The sequence below is a fragment of the Penicillium chermesinum genome (genome assembly GCF_028974085.1).
Source record: "Penicillium chermesinum strain IBT 19713 chromosome Unknown utg000004l:1.0-3345178.0:1.0-3348027.0, whole genome shotgun sequence".
Taxonomy (NCBI): Eukaryota; Fungi; Ascomycota; class Eurotiomycetes; order Eurotiales; family Aspergillaceae; genus Penicillium; species Penicillium chermesinum.
Window position 1 is genome coordinate 23,170 of NW_026695314.1, and position 19,546 is coordinate 42,715.

The 19,546-nt window shown below is 48.3% G+C and overlaps 5 protein-coding genes across 5 annotated transcripts; 1 reads left to right on the forward strand and 4 right to left on the reverse strand.

The window, feature by feature from the left end:
- Positions 1 to 873: 873 nt before the first annotated feature.
- N7468_004921 (Mitochondrial substrate/solute carrier) lies at positions 874 to 5,619 on the reverse strand (the record flags this gene model as incomplete). Its single annotated transcript, XM_058474218.1, has 11 exons — positions 874 to 1,265; positions 1,327 to 1,454; positions 1,690 to 2,040; positions 2,269 to 2,297; positions 2,355 to 2,643; positions 2,715 to 2,792; positions 2,856 to 3,332; positions 4,243 to 5,094; positions 5,165 to 5,313; positions 5,380 to 5,386; positions 5,450 to 5,619. The coding sequence occupies 11 exons, from the start codon at positions 5,617 to 5,619 to the stop codon at positions 874 to 876; spliced, it is 2,922 nt and encodes a 973-aa protein (XP_058329958.1).
- Positions 5,620 to 6,132: 513 nt separating this feature from the next.
- On the forward strand, positions 6,133 to 9,604 carry spt16 (chromatin-remodeling protein SPT16; the record flags this gene model as incomplete). The annotated part of the gene is made up of 7 exons (XM_058474219.1): positions 6,133 to 6,315; positions 6,393 to 6,477; positions 6,539 to 6,660; positions 6,728 to 6,880; positions 6,954 to 8,379; positions 8,450 to 9,048; positions 9,107 to 9,604. The coding sequence occupies 7 exons, from the start codon at positions 6,133 to 6,135 to the stop codon at positions 9,602 to 9,604; spliced, it is 3,066 nt and encodes a 1,021-aa protein (XP_058329959.1).
- A 783-nt stretch (positions 9,605 to 10,387) lies between these two features.
- Positions 10,388 to 11,428, reverse strand: N7468_004923 (zinc metalloprotease; the record flags this gene model as incomplete). Its single annotated transcript, XM_058474220.1, has 3 exons — positions 10,388 to 10,654; positions 10,741 to 11,046; positions 11,144 to 11,428. The coding sequence occupies 3 exons, from the start codon at positions 11,426 to 11,428 to the stop codon at positions 10,388 to 10,390; spliced, it is 858 nt and encodes a 285-aa protein (XP_058329960.1).
- Positions 11,429 to 12,014: 586 nt separating this feature from the next.
- N7468_004924 (CDC50/LEM3 family protein) lies at positions 12,015 to 13,547 on the reverse strand (the record flags this gene model as incomplete). Its single annotated transcript, XM_058474221.1, has 6 exons — positions 12,015 to 12,102; positions 12,166 to 12,328; positions 12,396 to 13,119; positions 13,180 to 13,276; positions 13,341 to 13,377; positions 13,451 to 13,547. The coding sequence occupies 6 exons, from the start codon at positions 13,545 to 13,547 to the stop codon at positions 12,015 to 12,017; spliced, it is 1,206 nt and encodes a 401-aa protein (XP_058329961.1).
- Positions 13,548 to 14,846: 1,299 nt separating this feature from the next.
- On the reverse strand, positions 14,847 to 15,968 carry N7468_004925 (SWIRM domain-containing protein; the record flags this gene model as incomplete). Its single annotated transcript, XM_058474222.1, has 1 exon — positions 14,847 to 15,968. One exon carries the CDS (start codon positions 15,966 to 15,968, stop codon positions 14,847 to 14,849), a length of 1,122 nt encoding a protein of 373 aa, XP_058329962.1.
- Positions 15,969 to 19,546: the final 3,578 nt, after the last annotated feature.

Here is a 19,546-nt window from a genome sequence, read left to right on the forward strand (position 1 = left end):
TTTCGGCCGCGGGCGAAAGAGAGAGCAAAAAGAGGAGAAAAGAAAGCCCAAGAATTGGGATGAAGAGGGACAGAGAGAAAGAAAATAGATATGGGGATGAGATGGGAAAAGACGAGCTGGCCCGAAGGATAAACGCCCCACAGGCTTCTTGAGGGGCCGGTTTCGGGTGGAACGTGGTCTTCCGCATTTGCATGTACAACTCCGTCCAGAGGCCAGAATCCAGCGTCCACAATGACAAATCCAGGCTCACAGATACGTCTCTGGTCAAATTATGGATCTGAGCTGGTCCTAAGCTATCAGAACAACGCCTGGGGAAGACTCCTCAAGGTGAGAACTTGCTACGCTGCGTCAAGGCACTTCTATTCTACAAGTTCATTTATACTGTCTCCTCCACTTGGTTGGTCCAACATGGATTCATTATAATCACAAAAGGTAAAAAGCTTCGGTTAAAATCGACGCTTCTATAGGGCCCAGAGCAAGAAGATAGTAATCCATCCTAGGCAACTCAATCAATACATCATCAGGGATATACTAGAATACATCAATCCTAAGTGTGAAAATCGGGGGAGCCTGCTGATAATGAATCACGGACGAGGGCTCATTCGATATCATTGATACCCACTGTTTCTCTGTACCAATAACCCGCTGAAATGGATGGAAATGGCCAAGGGAAACAGTCAAGATATGTACACATGAAGAAAAAGCATAATCAGCTTAGAATCTGAGGGATCCGGGAATTTGTTAAACTGAAATAAGAACGGTGAAGAGAATGAGCTTCGGGGTAGCAACTAAGCGAAGGAGAAATGGACGCCAGCCGCCGATTTGCAATAACATCAAGGACGACTTGCTATAATTCATTGTCAAGCTGATCCTCTAGATTTCCTCGCCATCATCGCCCTGCTCTAGGCGCCTATACCTCTGACCACTTGGACTGCGCTGTCGCTTGACCATTTTAGATATCCAGCCTCCAATGCCCTCCCCACGAGCACTGCCATGGTGAGAGCTTGAAAGGCCTGGTTTGCTAGGTCCATCATGGCTGTGACTGAGAAAAGGCGGATCAATGTCAAGTCCAGGGATTGCACTTTCCGCGCCCACTGGACCATACGGACGACGAATATCAAAGGAAGGAACGGGCGAGCCAGCTCCCATGAGAGAACCACGTTCGCCCTCAGTGGCTGGAGTGGGCATCGCGGTTGTTGCATCACCAAATAGAAGATTCATATCTTCCAACCTGACGCCACTAGTCTCGGGATATAGAAAGTACACTGTGAAGTTGTTAGTTTTGGACCTTTAGACCTTAAACATTCAAGTGGAGAATATCCCTACCGACGACAAAACTACAAGCACAAAAGAAGGCGTGTACCAAGTATAGACGCCACTTGATGGCACTCTGTAGCACGGGGGTAACCTCGCCGACAAGCCAGTTAAAGGCCCAATTAGCCGCTGTGCTGAGACTTGCTCCCTTAGCACGAATGCTCAGGGGCAAAATCTCAGGTGGATACAGCCATGGAATTGGGCCCCCAAGATGCGCCGAATGCTGCATTGTAAATCATGACGAAAATCACCGTCAATGTCGGCGTTGCTGCAATCTCAATATAAATGAAATAAGAAATGAGAGACAGTGAGATAATCATGGCCACGGCTCCTGACAGTAAGATTGGCCGACGGCCCCAGCCATCCACCAGGTACCACGGAGGAACGGAGGAGAGGAGATATGAAATCCCGTTGATACCCGTCATTAAAATGGCGTCTCGGCCTTTCCAGCCAGCTGATTCAAAAACAAGCGGCGCATAGTACGAAATGACGTTGATGCCGTTTAGCTGGGCTAAAGCCTGCGCTGACATCGCAATGAGGACTCGCTTGTAGTAGCGGCGGAACATGTCAGAGTAAGATCGTTCGCCCTCTTGTCGTTGAAGAATAACTCCCATCTTGATTTCTCGGTACTCCTGGCGCGCATTCTCATTGTGAATATCGCCTTCGCCATACAGGTTAGCAATGACTACCATGCCCTCTTCGTCGTGATCGTTGTCCAACAGCCACCTAAAGAAATGTCAGCATGGCCCAATGACAAACACAATTTGTTTGTTTGTGTCAAGCCTCACCTAGGGGATTCGCAGATTATCAAGCTCCCCAGTCCGAGTGCAAGACCCATAATGCATTGACATAGGAGGGGCAGACGCCACGAATAATCCGATGCAATAAAGCTGCAAAAATAATCTACCCAGACACTCGTTGCATATCCCGCAATATTCCCTGTAAATTCAATACAGGCCAGTTTCCCACGATTGTGGGGGGGGCTGTCAATGTCATTAGCACAATGCCTCGGAGGGAGGGTTCAATGAATGTCACGATACCGAAATTTCCGACTGGTAGACTGGGACAATGGTTGAGAGAGCACCGACGCCGAGGCCTGCAATCACGCGACCCACCATCATCATGACCATGTTAGCCGCGAGAGCCTGGAGTAACCCCCCAATGAAGAACACAATTGAGCCATAGAAGATCGTCCGGCGACGACCGATAAGGTCACCAATCCGGCCGACCATGAGAGAAGAGACGAATGCACCAACTTCTAAGATCGCCACGACCGTGCCAATTGTTGCTCGGGAAGGCTGATTGAAGTACTCGCCAAAGTAGAATCCACTGCTTTTGGTTAGTACGACCCTATAAAACCTCGTACATCAGCTGGCAGAGGGAGGTATGCAGATACGGACGTGATAATTCCCGACATTACGCCTTGGTCATATCCGAAGAGAAAGACTCCTAATGATACAAATACGCTGGTGAAGTAGCTACGCACCTGTTCGTCAGCAACGTCCAGAAAAGCAGCAACGGGTCTTAAGATGCTCTCTTACAGCAATGGTTTGCCGACCAAGCCATGCATCTGGGCTTTCTGTCGGTTATTCGGAGACATGATGCTGGCTAATCCTCGCTCGATTCGGGAAATATGTCGCGGTGGGGGAGTAGGGGGTTCAATTTTCTCTCCAGTGAGGCCAGGGTCGCTCGTCTCCGAAGCTTGCTGATAATGGACCCGCTTGGGAAGCCCCCGCCGTCCTTTTATCGGAACCTCACGGTTTCCGCTCTCAAAGGACGGGTACAGGCGAGATCGAAGCGGATCCTCGAGCTGTTCGGCAAGATCACCGGTGTCTGACAAAATAGAAAAGTCGGGCCCGGAGAGAGTTGACGAATGTGATGACCGGCGACTCCCTTTCTCACTGGCGGATTCGAAGGCGGTGATGGTTTGCGAGGGTGAGCGGGAGAGCGATCGGAGGGGAATGGCGCGTGGGGAGGTTGGCGAAAGAATGATGGCGGTGGAAGGGGCTTGGAGGGCCCTTTAACCTTTCTAGACCCAGCGAAACTAAACAAGAGCCCGACACCTAGAATAAGAGAGGTAGTACTGTACACACAGGGCCTATGGCTGAGAAGCCAGGGTCTCTCTTCCTCTGCTAAGGGGTTACCTAGGCAGGTTCCCCAAGTTGCACAGGTGAGCGAGTCAGGTGTGGAGGTCGCGGGGGGGCAAGCGTGGCCGTGACTTGGGGGATATGGCGGGGAAAAGTTTGGCGAGGTGCTAAATCGTTAGATATACACCTTCTAAGGCATGCATGCATGTATCTATTTTAAAGCAATGAGAGGCTTGGGACGTGGACCAGTCAAAAAAAAAAAGAAAAGAAAAAGAGGGCTCCTTTCCCAGCTCTCTCTAGGTGATCTCTCGAAGTGGCCTTGTTTAGACGGAGTGACTGCGCTATGGGATATCTGTTTTGTTGCCGGGTGTCTCAATAATAAAAGGTAGCAAACGTTGGTGTTCAGGGTGAAGGAACAAGGCAGGGGCCCCCAATACGGGGCCGCGCAACTACGTAAACGCTGTCAGATCGGTGGATCCACAGTGGAGATTCACTCCCGTGGACGGCTGTGTGTTCTATCTTCAGTGAAATTCGATCTCTTTGGTCAATATAGGATGGAGTAACCACGAGTCCCTACTAGGACGTTCATTGCTTTCAACTAGGACTATTCCGAGTGATCGCAGGGGACTTGTACTTAGTGAGTGGCCATAGGTTAGAAGATGATCATGTGATGCCATTGTACAAAGCCTCCAACGTTTACATATTTAGTGGTCTGAGCAAAGAAGATTTAGCTTCGATGAGTCTATTTCTATCGGGTATCACTGCATATGAATGTTGTACATAGACAGGTAGGTTCTCTATACATGGTGCCGCATCGAGAGAAAGAGTAGAGATTGTTCACGCCAAAAGGATATCGTATCCGTCCTTTTGGATATGCACAGCATCCGCCAAGCTGGCGTATCGTCGACGCACCAGCTCGAATATCACAAGCCCCGCGCTAGTGCTAGGCACTTGTCGAAGAGAGCTACTCACGAACCCACGAAAAAGCCAGGGCCGCCATCCACCGGCCCGCATGGCCTTACGTTCACATCGTTTGAATGTCTCTTGATAGGCATGGTAGTATAGTCGAAACATTTGTCGACGCGACGGATCTAGACTGGCCTGATGATCGAGGTACTCGAGTCGGCCCAAGTGAAGATCCTGCAGCCTGCTTAGAGGGTGCTGAATTGCCTGTTGGGCAACCGAGGCCACCACACCAGCCATCATCAGGAAGCACGGTTCTAGTGCATAATGCGGTTTGATCGAAGGTACCCCCCGACCGCTAGACTCGGCCGGAAGAAGGGGGATGTGGTCTGCACGGAGTGAACCATAGTACCAAGTAATGAAAGAATAATACGCCTGAGACTTCACGTATTCAAAGGAAGAGAAGAATACTGCATACCCAAACGAGTCTCGGAGGAAAGACAAGCTCCACCCAGCAAAGACTCCGCGAAGACCGATCTGCTTCAGTTTGTGATGGCCGTAGTGCCACATGCTCCGATAATGACCCTTGAGCATCTCGCTGGTTTGGAGACGAACTTGCAGTGCATCTAAAGGCGCCGCTACGATTGACTGAATAGTACCAGCTGCGAATCCAGCCATGAAGGTGATGGAAGGAGGCGCAGGGGGCCACACGCGCTTCGCACCCTGGGACACCGGTTCATGGAGAGCTCCCAAGACTTGGAGGTAGGAAGTATACAGCACAGCCCCAACACTATAGATCAATAAACCAAAATCAAGGTTAGTAAATCAAACTTGACAGAAGATCTTGGTCTAATCCTCACCCCGCATTTGCCAGCAAAGGCGGCAATACTTGATTTGGAATGAATTTCCAGCCATAAGTGCGGACAGCATGAAGTAGCAAGCCGGGTGTCGTAGTATGGAGGGACCATTTTCCTTCTGCAACCCGAGGATTCACAGCTCTTGCAAAGGCCTACTTAGGAAGTGAGCATTGGCACCGATTAGTCTAACCCTGCGCTTGAAAATGAAATGAGCGTACCATATAGCTAAAGAAGGTTAGCATTCATCACAAACCTAAAGCCTGTGGCGCTGGTCGCATAGGAACCTACTCAACACGAGTGCGAAAGAAAGCTTTGACTGGAGCTCGAAAGTAGAAAGCGACCATTTGTGCACTAAGAGCACGGACTCCTGCAGCAGATGCTCCAGTAGCAGCATCGTTGCGAGGTTTCCTCCGTTGGTCTGGGTCCTGAATGTGAGGCTCCACGAGAATCGGGTTCATTGTTGATACCGTAGGTCTAGTGAGATCGGGGGTCCATGGTTTTGTGGCGAGTCAATATGAAGAGCGCGGCAATAAGCCCTTCGTCGCAGGTGGCCAGGCGCAAAATAGGTCTTTCAGTAAACGAGGTCAAGCATAATGACCTAAAGGACAGAAGGAAAACGAGAATCGATTATCGGAATATTCAAAAGGTCTGCAAGCCCCGAGAGATCAGAGAGATCCGGGATGCAGCTGGACAAATGACGCTATGCCCAAACAGGTAAAACTGAGCACGGGGGCCCGCTGCACCCAAAACGCGCTTTTCGCGTTCCTCCTTCTTTTTCATCTTCCTCTTCTAAGGGATTCTCACCTTGGACTGGCTCTCAGTTTCCAAATCCCCATTCTCACCACGCTCTTCATCTCCCCTTCCCCTTCTTCTGCTCGGCCCTAGGAGCCTTCAAATGCGACTTTGATCGCAGCTCCCCCGGTGCATCTCAGTAACTCGCTGCGGTTACTGCTCGCAGCGGACTATTCAATATGGCCGAGAAAATTACTATTGACAAAACCAATTTCTTCAACCACCTTTCCACCCTATACACATCATGGAAGGCTGATAAACGCGCGGGAAACACCCTCTTCGGAGGTGCTGGCTCTATCGTCATCCTCATGGGCAAGAGCAAATCCGAAGAAGATACCTTCCAAAAGAACAATGCCCTGCATGTATGTGCTTCCATCCTCATGAAACCCCTTCAAGGCTTTCCAACCCTGTTCGCATGGCTGATCTACTTTGGTACTAGTTCTGGCTTCTCGGGTATGAATTCCCTGCCACACTCCTTGTCCTGACCACAGAGGCTGTCTACGTTGTCACAACTGCAAAAAAAGGTATGGTTTTTCTGCGCTCAATACTTCGCGGCCTTTTTTCGCTAAAACAATTTTCGAACAGCCGAGCACTTGGAGCCTCTAAAGGGCGGTAAGATCCCAGTCGAGATCCTAGTGACAACAAAGGATCCACAATCCAAGACGAATGCCTTTCATAAGTGCTTAGATATTATCAAGGCTGGCGGGGTGAGTCACATTGTCTCAGGAGAGCGAATTGTTTGTGAACAGCTTCGCTAACTATACTACCTTTTAGAAGAAGGTCGGTACCCTCCCGAAAGATACAACATCCGGTCCTTTTGCAGACGAGTGGAAACGTGCATTTGCCGACATCTCGAAAGACGTCGAAGAGGTGGACATTACACCTGCACTTTCAGCTGCACTTGCCATCAAGGATCCCGAGGAACTGGTGAGTCTATCCGAGTCTCAGGCCACTTCATGGTTGAGGATAAGGGCGAAGCTCACATTTGTTATAATTCCAGGTGTCAATCCGAAATGCTTCCAGGGCCTGCAGTGGACTGATGTCCGGATACTATGTGGACGAAATGTCTCGACTTCTTGATGAGGAGAAGCAGATGACACACAAAGCTCTCGCCGGAAAGGTTGAAGCGAAAATTGATGATGCCAAGTTCTTTAACAAACTTGAACGTCTCCCGGCTGAGTTCGATGCCAACCAGATTGACTGGGCTTATGGACCAGTCATTCAGAGCGGAGGAGCGTATGACCTTAAACTAACGGCCATTCCCGATGGCAAGAATCTGCAGCCTGGCATCATTCTTTGCAGCTTTGGAATTCGCTATAAGACATACAATTCGCTGATTGGGCGTACTTACTTGGTGGACCCAACTAAGTCACAAGAAGCCAATTACGCATTCTTGCTCAGTCTTCATGAGACAGTCATGAAGGAGATTCGCGATGGAGTTGTTGCCAAGGAGCTTTACAATAAAGCTTTGGGTCTCGTTAAATCAAAAAAACCGGAGCTGGAGAGCCACCTGGTGAACAGCATTGGCGCCGGCATCGGTATTGAGTTACGAGATGCTAACATGATCTTGAACGCAAAAAATAACCGAGTCTTGAAGAATGGCATGACTCTGTCAATCACCATCGGGTTGACCGATGTTAAGGATGCCGATGCCAAGGGCAATGGAGTCTATTCTATGGTCATCACTGACACGGTTCGCGTTGGGGACACTGGTCCGCATATCTTTACCAAGGATGCCGGTATTGATATGGATTCGGTCTCCTTTTATTTCAGCGATGATAAGGAGCCCGAGAAGCCTGTGAAGGAGAGAAAAGACTCCAAGTCCAGCACTGTGAACAGCAGGAATGTGACTCGCACCAAACTTCGCGCTGATCGACCGTCCCAAATCAACGATGGTGCCGAAGCTCGACGCCGGGAGCATCAGAAGGAATTGGCTGCCAAAAAGACCAAGGAAGGTCTGGATCGGTTTACTGGTACCACTGGAGATGACAACAGTGTAGCCCAGAAAAAGTTCAAGCGATTTGAATCTTACAAACGCGACAATCAGTTACCTGCCAAGGTTAAGGATCTCACCGTTTATGTCGACCACAAAGCCTCAACTGTCATCGTCCCTATCATGGGAAGACCAGTACCGTTTCATATCAACACTATCAAGAATGCTAGCAAGAGCGATGAGGGCGAATACGCATATCTACGTCTAAATTTCTTGTCGCCTGGGCAGGGTGTTGGTAGAAAGGATGACCAGCCATTTGAAGACCCGAATGCCCACTTTGTGCGCAACCTGACCTTACGGTCAAAGGACAACAGCCGACTCGCACAGGTTGCTCAGGATATCACGGAGCTCCGCAGAACTGCTTTGAAGCGGGAACAGGAGAAAAAGGAGATGGAGGATGTCGTGGAGCAAGACAAACTCACCGAGATTCGCAGTAAGTCCCCTATTACTTTACTTCCTATCTTTATCGGTATTTTATCACTGGCATTCTAATTCATTACCAGACCGCCGTCCGGTCAAGCTCCCGGACGTATACCTTCGGCCTCCTCTGGATGGGAAGCGAGTCCCTGGCGAGGTAGAGATTCATCAGAACGGTCTACGTTACCACTCGCCTCTTCGTTCCGAGCATGTAGATGTGCTTTTTAGCAACGTCAAGCATCTGTTCTTCCAACCCTGTGCACATGAGCTGATTGTCCTCATCCATGTTCACCTGAAAACCCCGATCATGATTGGGAAGAGGAAGACTCGAGATATCCAGTTCTACCGCGAGGCGACTGAAATGCAATTTGACGAAACCGGTAACCGACGACGCAAGCATCGATTCGGCGACGAGGAGGAATTCGAAGCTGAACAGGAGGAGCGCCGCCGCAGAGCTGCCCTTGACCGCGAATTCAAAGCATTCGCCGAAAAGATCGCCGACGCTGGAAAGGACGAAAATGTTGATGTAGACATTCCTTTCCGGGAGATCGGGTTCACTGGCGTGCCAAACCGGTCTAATGTCTTGATCCAACCAACGACAGATGCTCTCGTACAATTAACCGAGCCCCCTTTCATGGTGATCACTCTGAATGAGATTGAGATTGCCCACCTCGAAAGAGTGCAGGTGAGACGCCCTTGCTTGGTCCCTTTGTGCTCGAATGTCTTCACTAACATGATTATAGTTTGGGCTCAAAAACTTCGACTTGGTGTTTGTCTTCAAGGACTTCCACCGGCCTCCGGTGCACGTCAACACGATCCCTGTGGAGTCACTGGAGGGTGTCAAAGACTGGCTTGACTCTGTTGACATTCCCTTTAGTGAAGGTCCCTTGAACCTCAATTGGGGCACGATCATGAAAACTGTTGTCAGTGATCCATATGGTTTCTTCGCTGACGGTGGCTGGTCCTTCTTAGCTGCTGAATCCGACTCCGAGGGTGGGTCTGATGAGGAGGAGGAGTCGGCTTTCGAATTGTCTGACTCTGAGCTGGCCGCTGCAGACGAAAGCTCCGAGGAGGATAGTGACTTCGATGATGACGCGAGCGCTGATGCAAGCGAAGACGAAGACTTCAGCGGCGATGAGGAGAGCGGAGAAGATTGGGATGAACTGGAGAAGAAGGCTAAGCGCCATGACAAGGAGACAAAGGCGGAAGATGATGACCGAGGAACCAAGCGCAAGCGCTAAGGGGGTCCGTTTTAATCAGCTTTATTTCATTACTCGATGTCATTTCATCGCGCTGTACTATTCAATTACCTGTTATGATATTTCTCATGTGTTCCTTTCCCGTCCCCTTGATTTGGGGAGGGTGTCCAGGGCTTAAGACTGGCAGTAGGGATCAAGACTCAAATATCATTCATTACTAGTGTCTCTCGTTCCAGGCGCTCATCCGGGTGTATTGGCCCATCGTTCAAATAATGTCCGGACGCGAATGGGCGATAAACGACCTGCGCAGGATTGCAATTTGAGGTGGCGATTGCATAATGGCTTTTCTCGCTGGACACTCGGTTTCTATCGAGGCTTCCGAAATCTTGCGCTGTATTTTCTTGACCATACACATAATATACTGCGTATAATACTATATTGAAGACCAGGGAGGTAAACGGTGGACTAATTTTCCAACAGTCCATTCGAACACATCGGTCCTAGTATGACCGGAATGAGATGAATGTACCCAGGTGATGACCCGAAGCTATGTGCCAACAAGTGCAAGACCAGAGATCGAGCTTGTGTCGATCTACGGGTAGCACTGAAGCAAATGTGCGCAGCGATGTCTTATATATAGTACGCGGCAACTGAGACTGGCCAGTTGTGCTCGACGAGCCATATGTCGCGTCAGCTATACCCCCACCGCATCAGCATACAGCAGTCATACCTGACACCGGTACGCCTAGATGCACCTCACAATGATCGAAATGTACAAGGCTCTTGGATTGGCTGCTACATAGAAAGCGAATACTCATAAAGGCCTTATTTTCCGACACGCATTGTGGACCACATATTCCGCATCCGTTGCATCTGGCCGTTCGTGAACATTTCATAGCAGACGTCCGAAGAATAATCCATGAAATCATGGACCGCATCAAGTCCAGGAGAATCTGGGCATGAGTCCTTACGGGAGGGGCAGCCATCAGTGGGAGTAGATTGCTGCGGTGTATCCGCGATATAATCTCCAGGATTGTCGGCAGAACAGGACTCTCCTTGGAAGGTGTGTAGAAGACCGTTCCAGTGTCCAATCTCGTGGATGGCAGTTCCCCACGGTTATATAGATCCAGAGACCCCCCTGGCATTGTCTTGGCTAATATGTTGCACCCATCCTTCACATAGTCCTCCCGGGGGCTTGTCGCATTGATACTCGGGTCCGGCAATGTACAGAAACCCAGGATGCTTGAAGACATATCATCACTGATGGTATTTGCACGGTGCTGAGAACGACCAGCCTGTCCAGCTGTCGCCTGGAGATCGGTCTGGAAGAAAACATTCAACGTTCGATAGCTTCCTTTCCGCAGTGCCTGCTTCATCGCCAGGTCATCCCCATTCTGTGCCCAGTGGTCATTCACATGCCGAGTGACACCATGGAGTCGGTACTGAATGGACGCATCCCTATATGCATCTTGCAAGATCGAAAACTGGAACATGTCATATTAGCGACAACCGAGACAATGAAGAGACAGTGAACGCTAGAAATGGAGAGCAGGAGACAGCTAGAAAATGGCGGAAACGAACCTGTGCATTGATCATCGCATCTGTAACCTGGTTCGCCTCAGACCGGCTACTAATGATATGGAACCATGTATCTATCTCGATGGGACCCTCGCGAGCCTCGGGTACATTAGGGTCGGGGTTTGTCTCATCAATTATAACCTGCTGAAGAGCTCGCAGAAGAGACGGATTAGGCTCCTCAGTGGCACATACACCACGTTTCTGGAATATCACCGGGGAAGACTGAACAGGCAGAGAAAATAAGGCTGTAATGAGGACAACAAACAACTTGAAGGAGTGACAGACCATGTTGCTATGGTGTGGTGAAGAGAGCCCTAAGAACACAAACCCCCCCGCGACTAGAAACATCGCGAGCAACCCTATGCAGCCCGTCCTCTATATGACTGGACGAATTGCTTGCATTGCTAAACCTGTTCTGATAGGACGACCCCGGAGAATGCTTCGTCATGATGGAATGCATGTCCCACGCAAGGGGCCGGCGACATCATCAAGACCAGCAAGCATGAAGTCGCCGCGGCGGAGAGATTATAACGAATCACAGGCCAATCCGTATCATTCTTGAGCTAGTCAGAGGAAAGGATGAGGTCATCTCAAGGGGGAAACGGAAGAAAGAATGCCCATTGTTGTGGCCAATGGAAATAGTAGATACATAGAAACTCCTTGTTTGAACACCATATCCCAAATAGACCCATTTTCACAAAAGAGAAAATCAAACCATGGAAAGCAGTCGTCCTTTAAAGAAAAAAAAACAAAGGCAGGAAAGGAAAGCTAGAAGAAACCCGTAACACACCTACGAAGGTGAGGTAAACGGGTTGAGGGCAGGCAACAAAATTCGAATATAACACCTAGGAGAAGGGCCTAGAAGACGGGCCTCTCAAGGTGCACTTGCTCGACCAGTCGCCATGGCGGTAGTCGGTTGGTTGGATGAATCCCAGGTCAAGTAGGTGTGGTCACCCAATTTTCTAAGAAATTATATTAGATTTCCCAGAGCTCATAAATCCCCAATTTTAGGATAGGACACATACCTGGGTCGCACTAAGTGGGCAATTGTAAACAGAGCTCCAAGGAGCACGCAAATACCCCCGACAACCACGTACGCAATACCCATGAAGGGATTCTTCCCACCAAGGACGGTGCGGGTAGATATCAAGATCGACTTGGTCCCATGGTACTCAGTGACAGGAAAGTCTATAATGTGAATCAGCAATAGATAGCTTAAGACGCCTTACGGACGCCTCAGGGCTGCCTGACTTACGATCAGTGATGTTCAATTTGTATATCCCAGGAGCCATGGCAGTGTCATCATTCCGGCGCGCAAGTTTGCTAAACGCTGGCAACCCAGCCGTCCTCATCCAGACCATCAAGTCCTCCATCTCATTCAAGTTGGGGAAGTTCTCGTCTGTGTATGTCCCGTTGCCGTACGTCTTAACCCAGTTGGGCGGGGGCATCACATCCGACGGCTTATACTTTGACTTTTTGAATAACGCCTTGTCACTTTCCCAAGCTATCCCCTTGTCGGTCATGTTATAGTATGTTGGGGCCCCATCGGTGGACATGAACAGTGGGCTGCCGATACTGTCATTGAATTTAGAGTTCGCGATCAACCCGCAGGGGTAGTACGGCTTCTTGGTGACAGGATCGGTTGTAAGAGGCTCACAGGTGCCGCCTTTGATAGTTTTGGATGGGACAGCCGTGCCTTTCAACTGGTCTACATCCAGAGATTGTACGTAGCGACGGTGGTTTTGGTAGAAGTTTGTAAGGCGGTAGTAAAGATAAACAGGGGGCCCCATTGACTCGGGAATGTCAAAGGTGAGGATGCATGTGGTAGCGTCTGTTGTGGAATTGTGATATTGCTGCCATGTTGGTTTGCTCCTGGGGGTCGCTTTGAATGTGTAGGATACCCCGCTGGGAATGGTAGCCGGGTTACTCGTGGGGGCTTGGGACAAACAATCAGAGTAATCGATTACGATCTCTTGAACCTAAAATCACACCACTTGTATTAGCCAGTAGTAAACCAGGTAAAGGGGATTCCAACGTACCAGGGAGCTTGCCCACAAGAGGACACCTCCAAGGGGAGCGAAAATAATACCAATAGCAAAGAAGAGAGGCAAAACACTTTTAGGGGTCAAGATCGGTCTGATGTCGCTTCGTCAGTACTTCCCAGGTATCTTTAAGCTTTTCATTGGATGGCATGACATACTGCCAGGCTTTCAATCGTTGTTGGCGAAATGCAGTGTCTAGAATACCAGATGTTTTAGCACGTGGTTAAGGAGAGGAGTGCTTCGGCCCTTAGGCAGGGGGGATGCTCACTCGCTGGTCGCCGGGACTTCGGCTTCTTGTCGCCATCGGCCCGGGCACGATCCTGATCGTCAATAGAGTCGGCACGAGCCCCCTCAGCCTGCGACATGGCTTCGATGAGAAATGTACGTGAGAAGGCAGAGAAAGACGAGGTTAGAGGCGAGTTTGACGCGGGAGGCGAAATGCAGGAGACGTCAGAAAAAGGTGGCGCCGGGCGGAATACATTATGCCCCACAATTCAGGCGCACATCCGCGACCGGCAATCTGGTTCCCATTTTTACAATACAATGGTGATCACTCTATATTTAGACACACAGGACAACATCTAGTGCAACTGTTAACCGGCAACTAGTCTTGCATGATTTCCTTCCATCGCGTTGAGGTTCGATATGCCTTGGTCATGCTGTGATCAACGAAACGGGCCACGGCCGTACCTATCGTGTACGGACCTCGGGATACGCCACTAAGCTTACCAATCGTCTAACCTCCGTGGGTTGCCGTAGATTTTACAGCCAAGCAAGCGACTACATTATAAGAAAAAGAAGACTAAGGATATGATTGAAAAGATTTGTATCTGGTCAGGGTATCAGATTGCCCGGTAGCTCTTGTTCCAAGAGCCTTCCAAAGCACAAAGTGGTGAAAACAAAATGGCAAGAACATCACGGTCATTGTAGATCGAACGAAAAGTTGCAACAACTCCAGGTGTAAGTTGGGGGGTATGTTAGGAACTGTCCCAAGCCAGCCATTCTAGGGATCAAATATGAGAACACCCAAACGCCAAAAGTCAAAGACGAAACATTGTGTCGTGCGGAGTTCGTTGATGCAGCTAGAATCAAGAGACGAAAGGAGCAAAAAACATTCAAGAGTCATTAAGATCCGCATTAAGCGAGCTGGGAAAGAGTGGCAAGTGTCACGGCCGAGAAAGTGGAGGAGTAAGGAGTAAGGGCAAAAACAGTAAACGAAATTTCGACCAAAAATCGATGAACAGCCGACGGGAGTTGCTAAAAGCGCCGACGGAAACCCGGAGAGAATGGAGAGCGAAGCACTGATGAGAGAAGCCCGGATGGCACATGTACGATGGCCCCCAGTTGACGCAGTATGTGCAGGGTAAAATAGATCGGAATAATTCGAAAACGAAGTGTTCATCGACCGATTCACATAGACAGAACCAAGCCATTTGACGCCCTTGATGCTCCCATGTAAGGACGATCACTTCAGGGGAGTGTGGTTTGGGGCATCGCCTTCCTGAGAAACCGCCAGTTATAGGGAGAGGCGTACTGATCATGTGATTGAAAAAAGGTGGTTTGGAGATAAGAGAGGGGGATCAGGGAGAGGAAGACTGTCTGCCGCACGCTGTCATATGGATATTGACGCTGCAATTCATCGAGCAAGGCGGTGGGTGGTGGTCTCAGAGATGGCGGAAAAACTCTGGGTTGAACCAGCCAACTCGTTCATAGGCGGTCCAGAGTTTGCTGGCCTTGTTGACATCGATCTTGCAAGCCTGTTGAGCATCTGTCTTGCGGAACTCTTTACCCACTTGCAATGCTCGCACACGACCCTCGAAGATTCTGCGCTTGCTGCAGAGATAAGTGGCGCAAGACAATCTCAGGGTGGAAGCCAGATTGAGCTCCGCTGGACTCAGGAGATGTCTGTCCGCGTCATTGCTCAAATCCAACATCTGACCTTTCCAGTCGGCTTTCAAGGCCTTGGCGTTGGTACCCAAAGTTTCCAAAGGCGGGGAATAGTCAGGGAGGGCATTGTAGTCCGTGTCATCTCTGTTAGTGCCCAAGGCGCGTGGTTTAGATGTCGGTGAAGAGTCAAATGTATCCAGTGTCTGCGATTTAGGGGTAGATTTGGGGGTACGCTTGACTCGTGGGCGAGACACCCTAGGGGCCACACCAGTCTTCTTTACGGGAGCAGGGGCAAGCTTTTTCAGCTTGGCCTCCAGATCTCCTGGTCGGTGGCGATTCATCAAGATCAGCTGGCGCTCCAGCGTCTCTCTCTCCTCTCGGGCCCACGCCGCTGGGTTGCGGTTGTACTGAGTCGAGACAATGGGTACACAGGACAAGGCAAGTAGATACTCATCACGCGTTGGTTTGCTGCGCTTGTTTACAAACTGAGCCATGTGTGAGTTCATATGTTGCTCGACAAGGGCCTCGGCTGTGGGTGGATGAACCGGACCAAAGAGTGGTTCTTCTGTAGTTCCAGTCAAGGATTCATGGCGAGGAAACAGGACAGGATCGCGTGTGGATCCGACATCACGCTCAATATTCTCCGAAGAGTGAGAGCGTGCTTGCTTCGCGCCCGTGTATGGAGTCACGGGGGGCGAGGGTAGATCCATTTCCGATTGAGTGCGCTTGCGATCAGCTGAGATGGGAGGAAGTTTCATCTCTAGAGTAGAAGAGTCCTTGGGGAAAGGAGATGACTGGAAACTATCCAGTGGCTTCGTGTCGGGGGGCGACATAAGGCTCGATACTGGAAGACGATTCATGGTGGGAGTTTGACCAGGTCGGTCAATGCCCGATATCATTTCCTGAGCTGAGTAGTTGAGAGATCGGGGGAGACTGAGGTTGGCAGGGTAAGAAGGAACCAAAGCGTGGATCACACACAAGTCAGTTCGTATTTGAATGCAACAAAGCGATCGGTTGTTGGGTACTGATTATTGGGTACTGGGTATTGCTTGGGTTCCCCAGGAAGAGAGGGGTTGTCTAGAGGGGAAGAGGAGGGATTGAGGATGGAAAAGCAAAAGGTTTTCAGGGAAAGAAGAAAGGGAGATCAGGTTAATTGCAAGCTCATGTACACGAGGCAGGCAAATGACGGAAGTCAATGGAAATTGAATGTCTCTGTAACTGATTTGTCAGGTTGTATTCACAGTGGCAATAAGCGGCGTTAAGAGCCAATACCCGAAGTATGAGTCAATGGGCAGGAGAGAGAAGGGAAGAGGGGAAAGAATAGGGAAAAGATCGAAATAAAAAGGCTCCGACGCTTTTCTAGGCTGTCAAAGGGCGGATAAGGCAGAATGGATTTACTCTGAGGCTGTGATAGATAGCGAGTGAAGACAGAGAGGGGAAAGCACCAAAGAGGGAAAGTACGATGAGTCAATGGGTTGCGGGGTGGCAAGTCATGCTCTCCATCAAGTCATCTGGGCCCCATGACACACAGATCGCCCCATTGGGCCCCATGACAACATCCCATGCGGACCATCACCTAATCCTGACACGGTCTGCGCCTCGGATACGCCAATGGATCCTCAATGGATCCTCAATGGATCCTTGTGACGGGGGTCCGCGCCCACCAATCACCTCCTATCACAGCCTATGCAGCCAATGATCGCCATGGTGCATTACTGGGTAGCGTGATCGTGCCGATCTGCAAGCTGATCTCATTTGCCTTGATTCCCAGCAGATGACCTGCTCGAGTCCACGAGTCGACAGAGGCTACGATGCAGATATCCGAATACTGGAATTGAGCCATTGGACATCGAAGGCAACTTGAGCTATTGAATGAAACGGTGCCTACGATGCCCATCTTGGCCCAAGGTCTGGGGCCGTGCAATTGATTCTGGAGGCGCCAGAACGATAGGGCCCCCCTTGATCCTCTTATCGAGAACCCCTAATTGGCGGGTTATACTTAGAGGGAGGGGTATCCCCACCGGTTGGAAGCGGCCTGGGTGATGCTAATGTACCTCATGGCCTCTGATGCATTCTGGAGATAAGATCTTTCCTTCGGGGTTTCTGCTCTTTCCTCTTCCAGACCAAAGGCTGAGTGCTTATTGATGACTCAGCCACTCGCTAGGCTTTCCAAGGATGGCTATGCATACAGCACGAGATAAGTAGACGGCGTTACGATCTCTTCCACGAGCCTTGTTATCCGACAGCCAGACTCCAAAGTTCTATCGCATACCACGACCAGAGTATTCGGGCATTGCCCCCAGGGTACATAGCGTTATTCGAAAGAGCGATCTATATCCCCATATCATTTCATCGCAGCAATCAGTGCTATATGTACCTAGGTATAGTGAGTTGACTAGTTAGTTGACTTACTGCGTAATTGACTAGCCTGTAGACTAGTTAACTACTTGGCTACTACGGCTTATATGAAGCCATAATTGAGTGATTATATTCTTATACTTCTAATATGGAGGTATTGCTTAGACTCTTTTATTGGGTGTATTCGGCCACTTGTGATATATGGTGCATATGTCTTACTCTTATGCTGAGGCGCAGGATAGCACTTTGTTAGAGTTCTTGGTAGGCTACAAGCCGCTCTATTGCTATATAATAGCCTGATTCATACAGAAAGCCAAACTGGGAGTATCACTGTACTGATATATAGTAGACGAGCGAGGATGTAGAATATTATATAGTTACAGGGGTGCCAAGAAAGTATAACTGAAGATCGAACTTGAATGACTAGAATATATTCGGCTTTATTTTGTTCCGAGTATCTAGGTATTGATTAGCCAGATATCATAGACTCCTAGCTGGTCCTATCTAGGTGATAAGGTCCTTAGAAATAATACTTCTTGTTATAGAATTATTTCGATCAGTCAACCAAGATCCAAGTAGGCCTGGCACTTACCCGCCCTGCGTGTAAGGGAACTACCAGATTTAGGTAGCACCAGGTGACCAGGCGAGATAATGATATTCGATGGGATTCCACTGTAGGTTTCCGGTCTGAACAAAGACTAAAGTTTACTCTTCCCATCTGAAAGAACAGACCCTTTTATAAGGGGGATTCGCCAGGGGTTTGGCCCGGGCCTTGAGTGGTACAACTTTAGCTCGAAGGATCTCGATATATCCTCAAAGACGCTTCTAACGTTGATTCGATAGCATTTCACCATTGAATCTCATTATTTCTTGACACCGCAGGTCTAAGATCAGGAACCTCTATCTATATCTTAGAGGATCAGGGTCTAACCTCGCCGATCCTGATCCTAATACTGACCCTCTGAGGGTCCCTCGAGGATTATCTGTATCAACCCTCGTCGACCCTTAAATAGATAATTTCTGTGAAGGGCTAAAGCAAGACTTGATTCAATCTATACTAGGCCACGAACTGTGTTCGATAAACTTAAGGAAAGGAGTTCAATATACCGGTCCTCCGCTATTAGTACGCCAAGGTTATGTGTCCTACGTGATCAACACCGGGCTCTGGCCCGTGATAATATCCCCCTCCTAGCTTTATTCGTGTAATGGGTATAGCAATGTATGTTTCCGCCTCTAATTGCTGTCGAATTACCTGTTGAACGGGGCTATATTAAGCCTCGAACTTATCTAGTGTTGTACAGTCTTCTAAGTCGCTCAATTTCTACCAGGTTTGCTTTGTCTAGCCGATCTATTTCACGAGGGCTTTGTTGTAATATCTTCTCCCAATTTTCTTGCATCGAACAGCTATGATCTGTTCAACTTTGTACTCTAACTCGTTGTCTATCAATAGTGGTGATAGCTATATATTATCTACAATCTAGAAGAGCAGTAGATCTGTAGTTGTAGGTTGTATTAATTCGATATAGAATACAAGATAAATACTAGTAGGAATATCTAATTAGATAGTATATAATAATAAAATATCGATTACTTAATATTATATATATAACTAGTCTAGTTTTTTTAAAGGATATTAGATATATATATTCTACAAGTTTAATTATATATAGTCTCTCTTCTAATATACTAGTATAGCTTATTATTATTGATTTGTCTATTCTTTTTATATTATTTATATAACAGCTATTATTATCTAGGTCTAATTAGTAATTTTTTATAGATAATTTATAAAGATTTTATTTACTCACTTGGGCTGTATTAAGATATCTTTTAATTAGTTAATATTATTAATTCTAATCAGATTAATATAATATTTATAAATAAAGAAAAATAGTAATATTCTAGTAATAATAGTATTATGATTATTAATTATAATAGTAATAATTAGTAATAGTTTCTCTTAGTTATCTTATATATAAGTAATAAATATATATAGAATATATTCGATCTCCTAGTTAATATACTCTATTATATTATTAATTTATAGATAAAATATTATTAATAAATACTATTATATTAATAGTTTCTTATATACTCTCTTCTAAAACCTATTTATAAA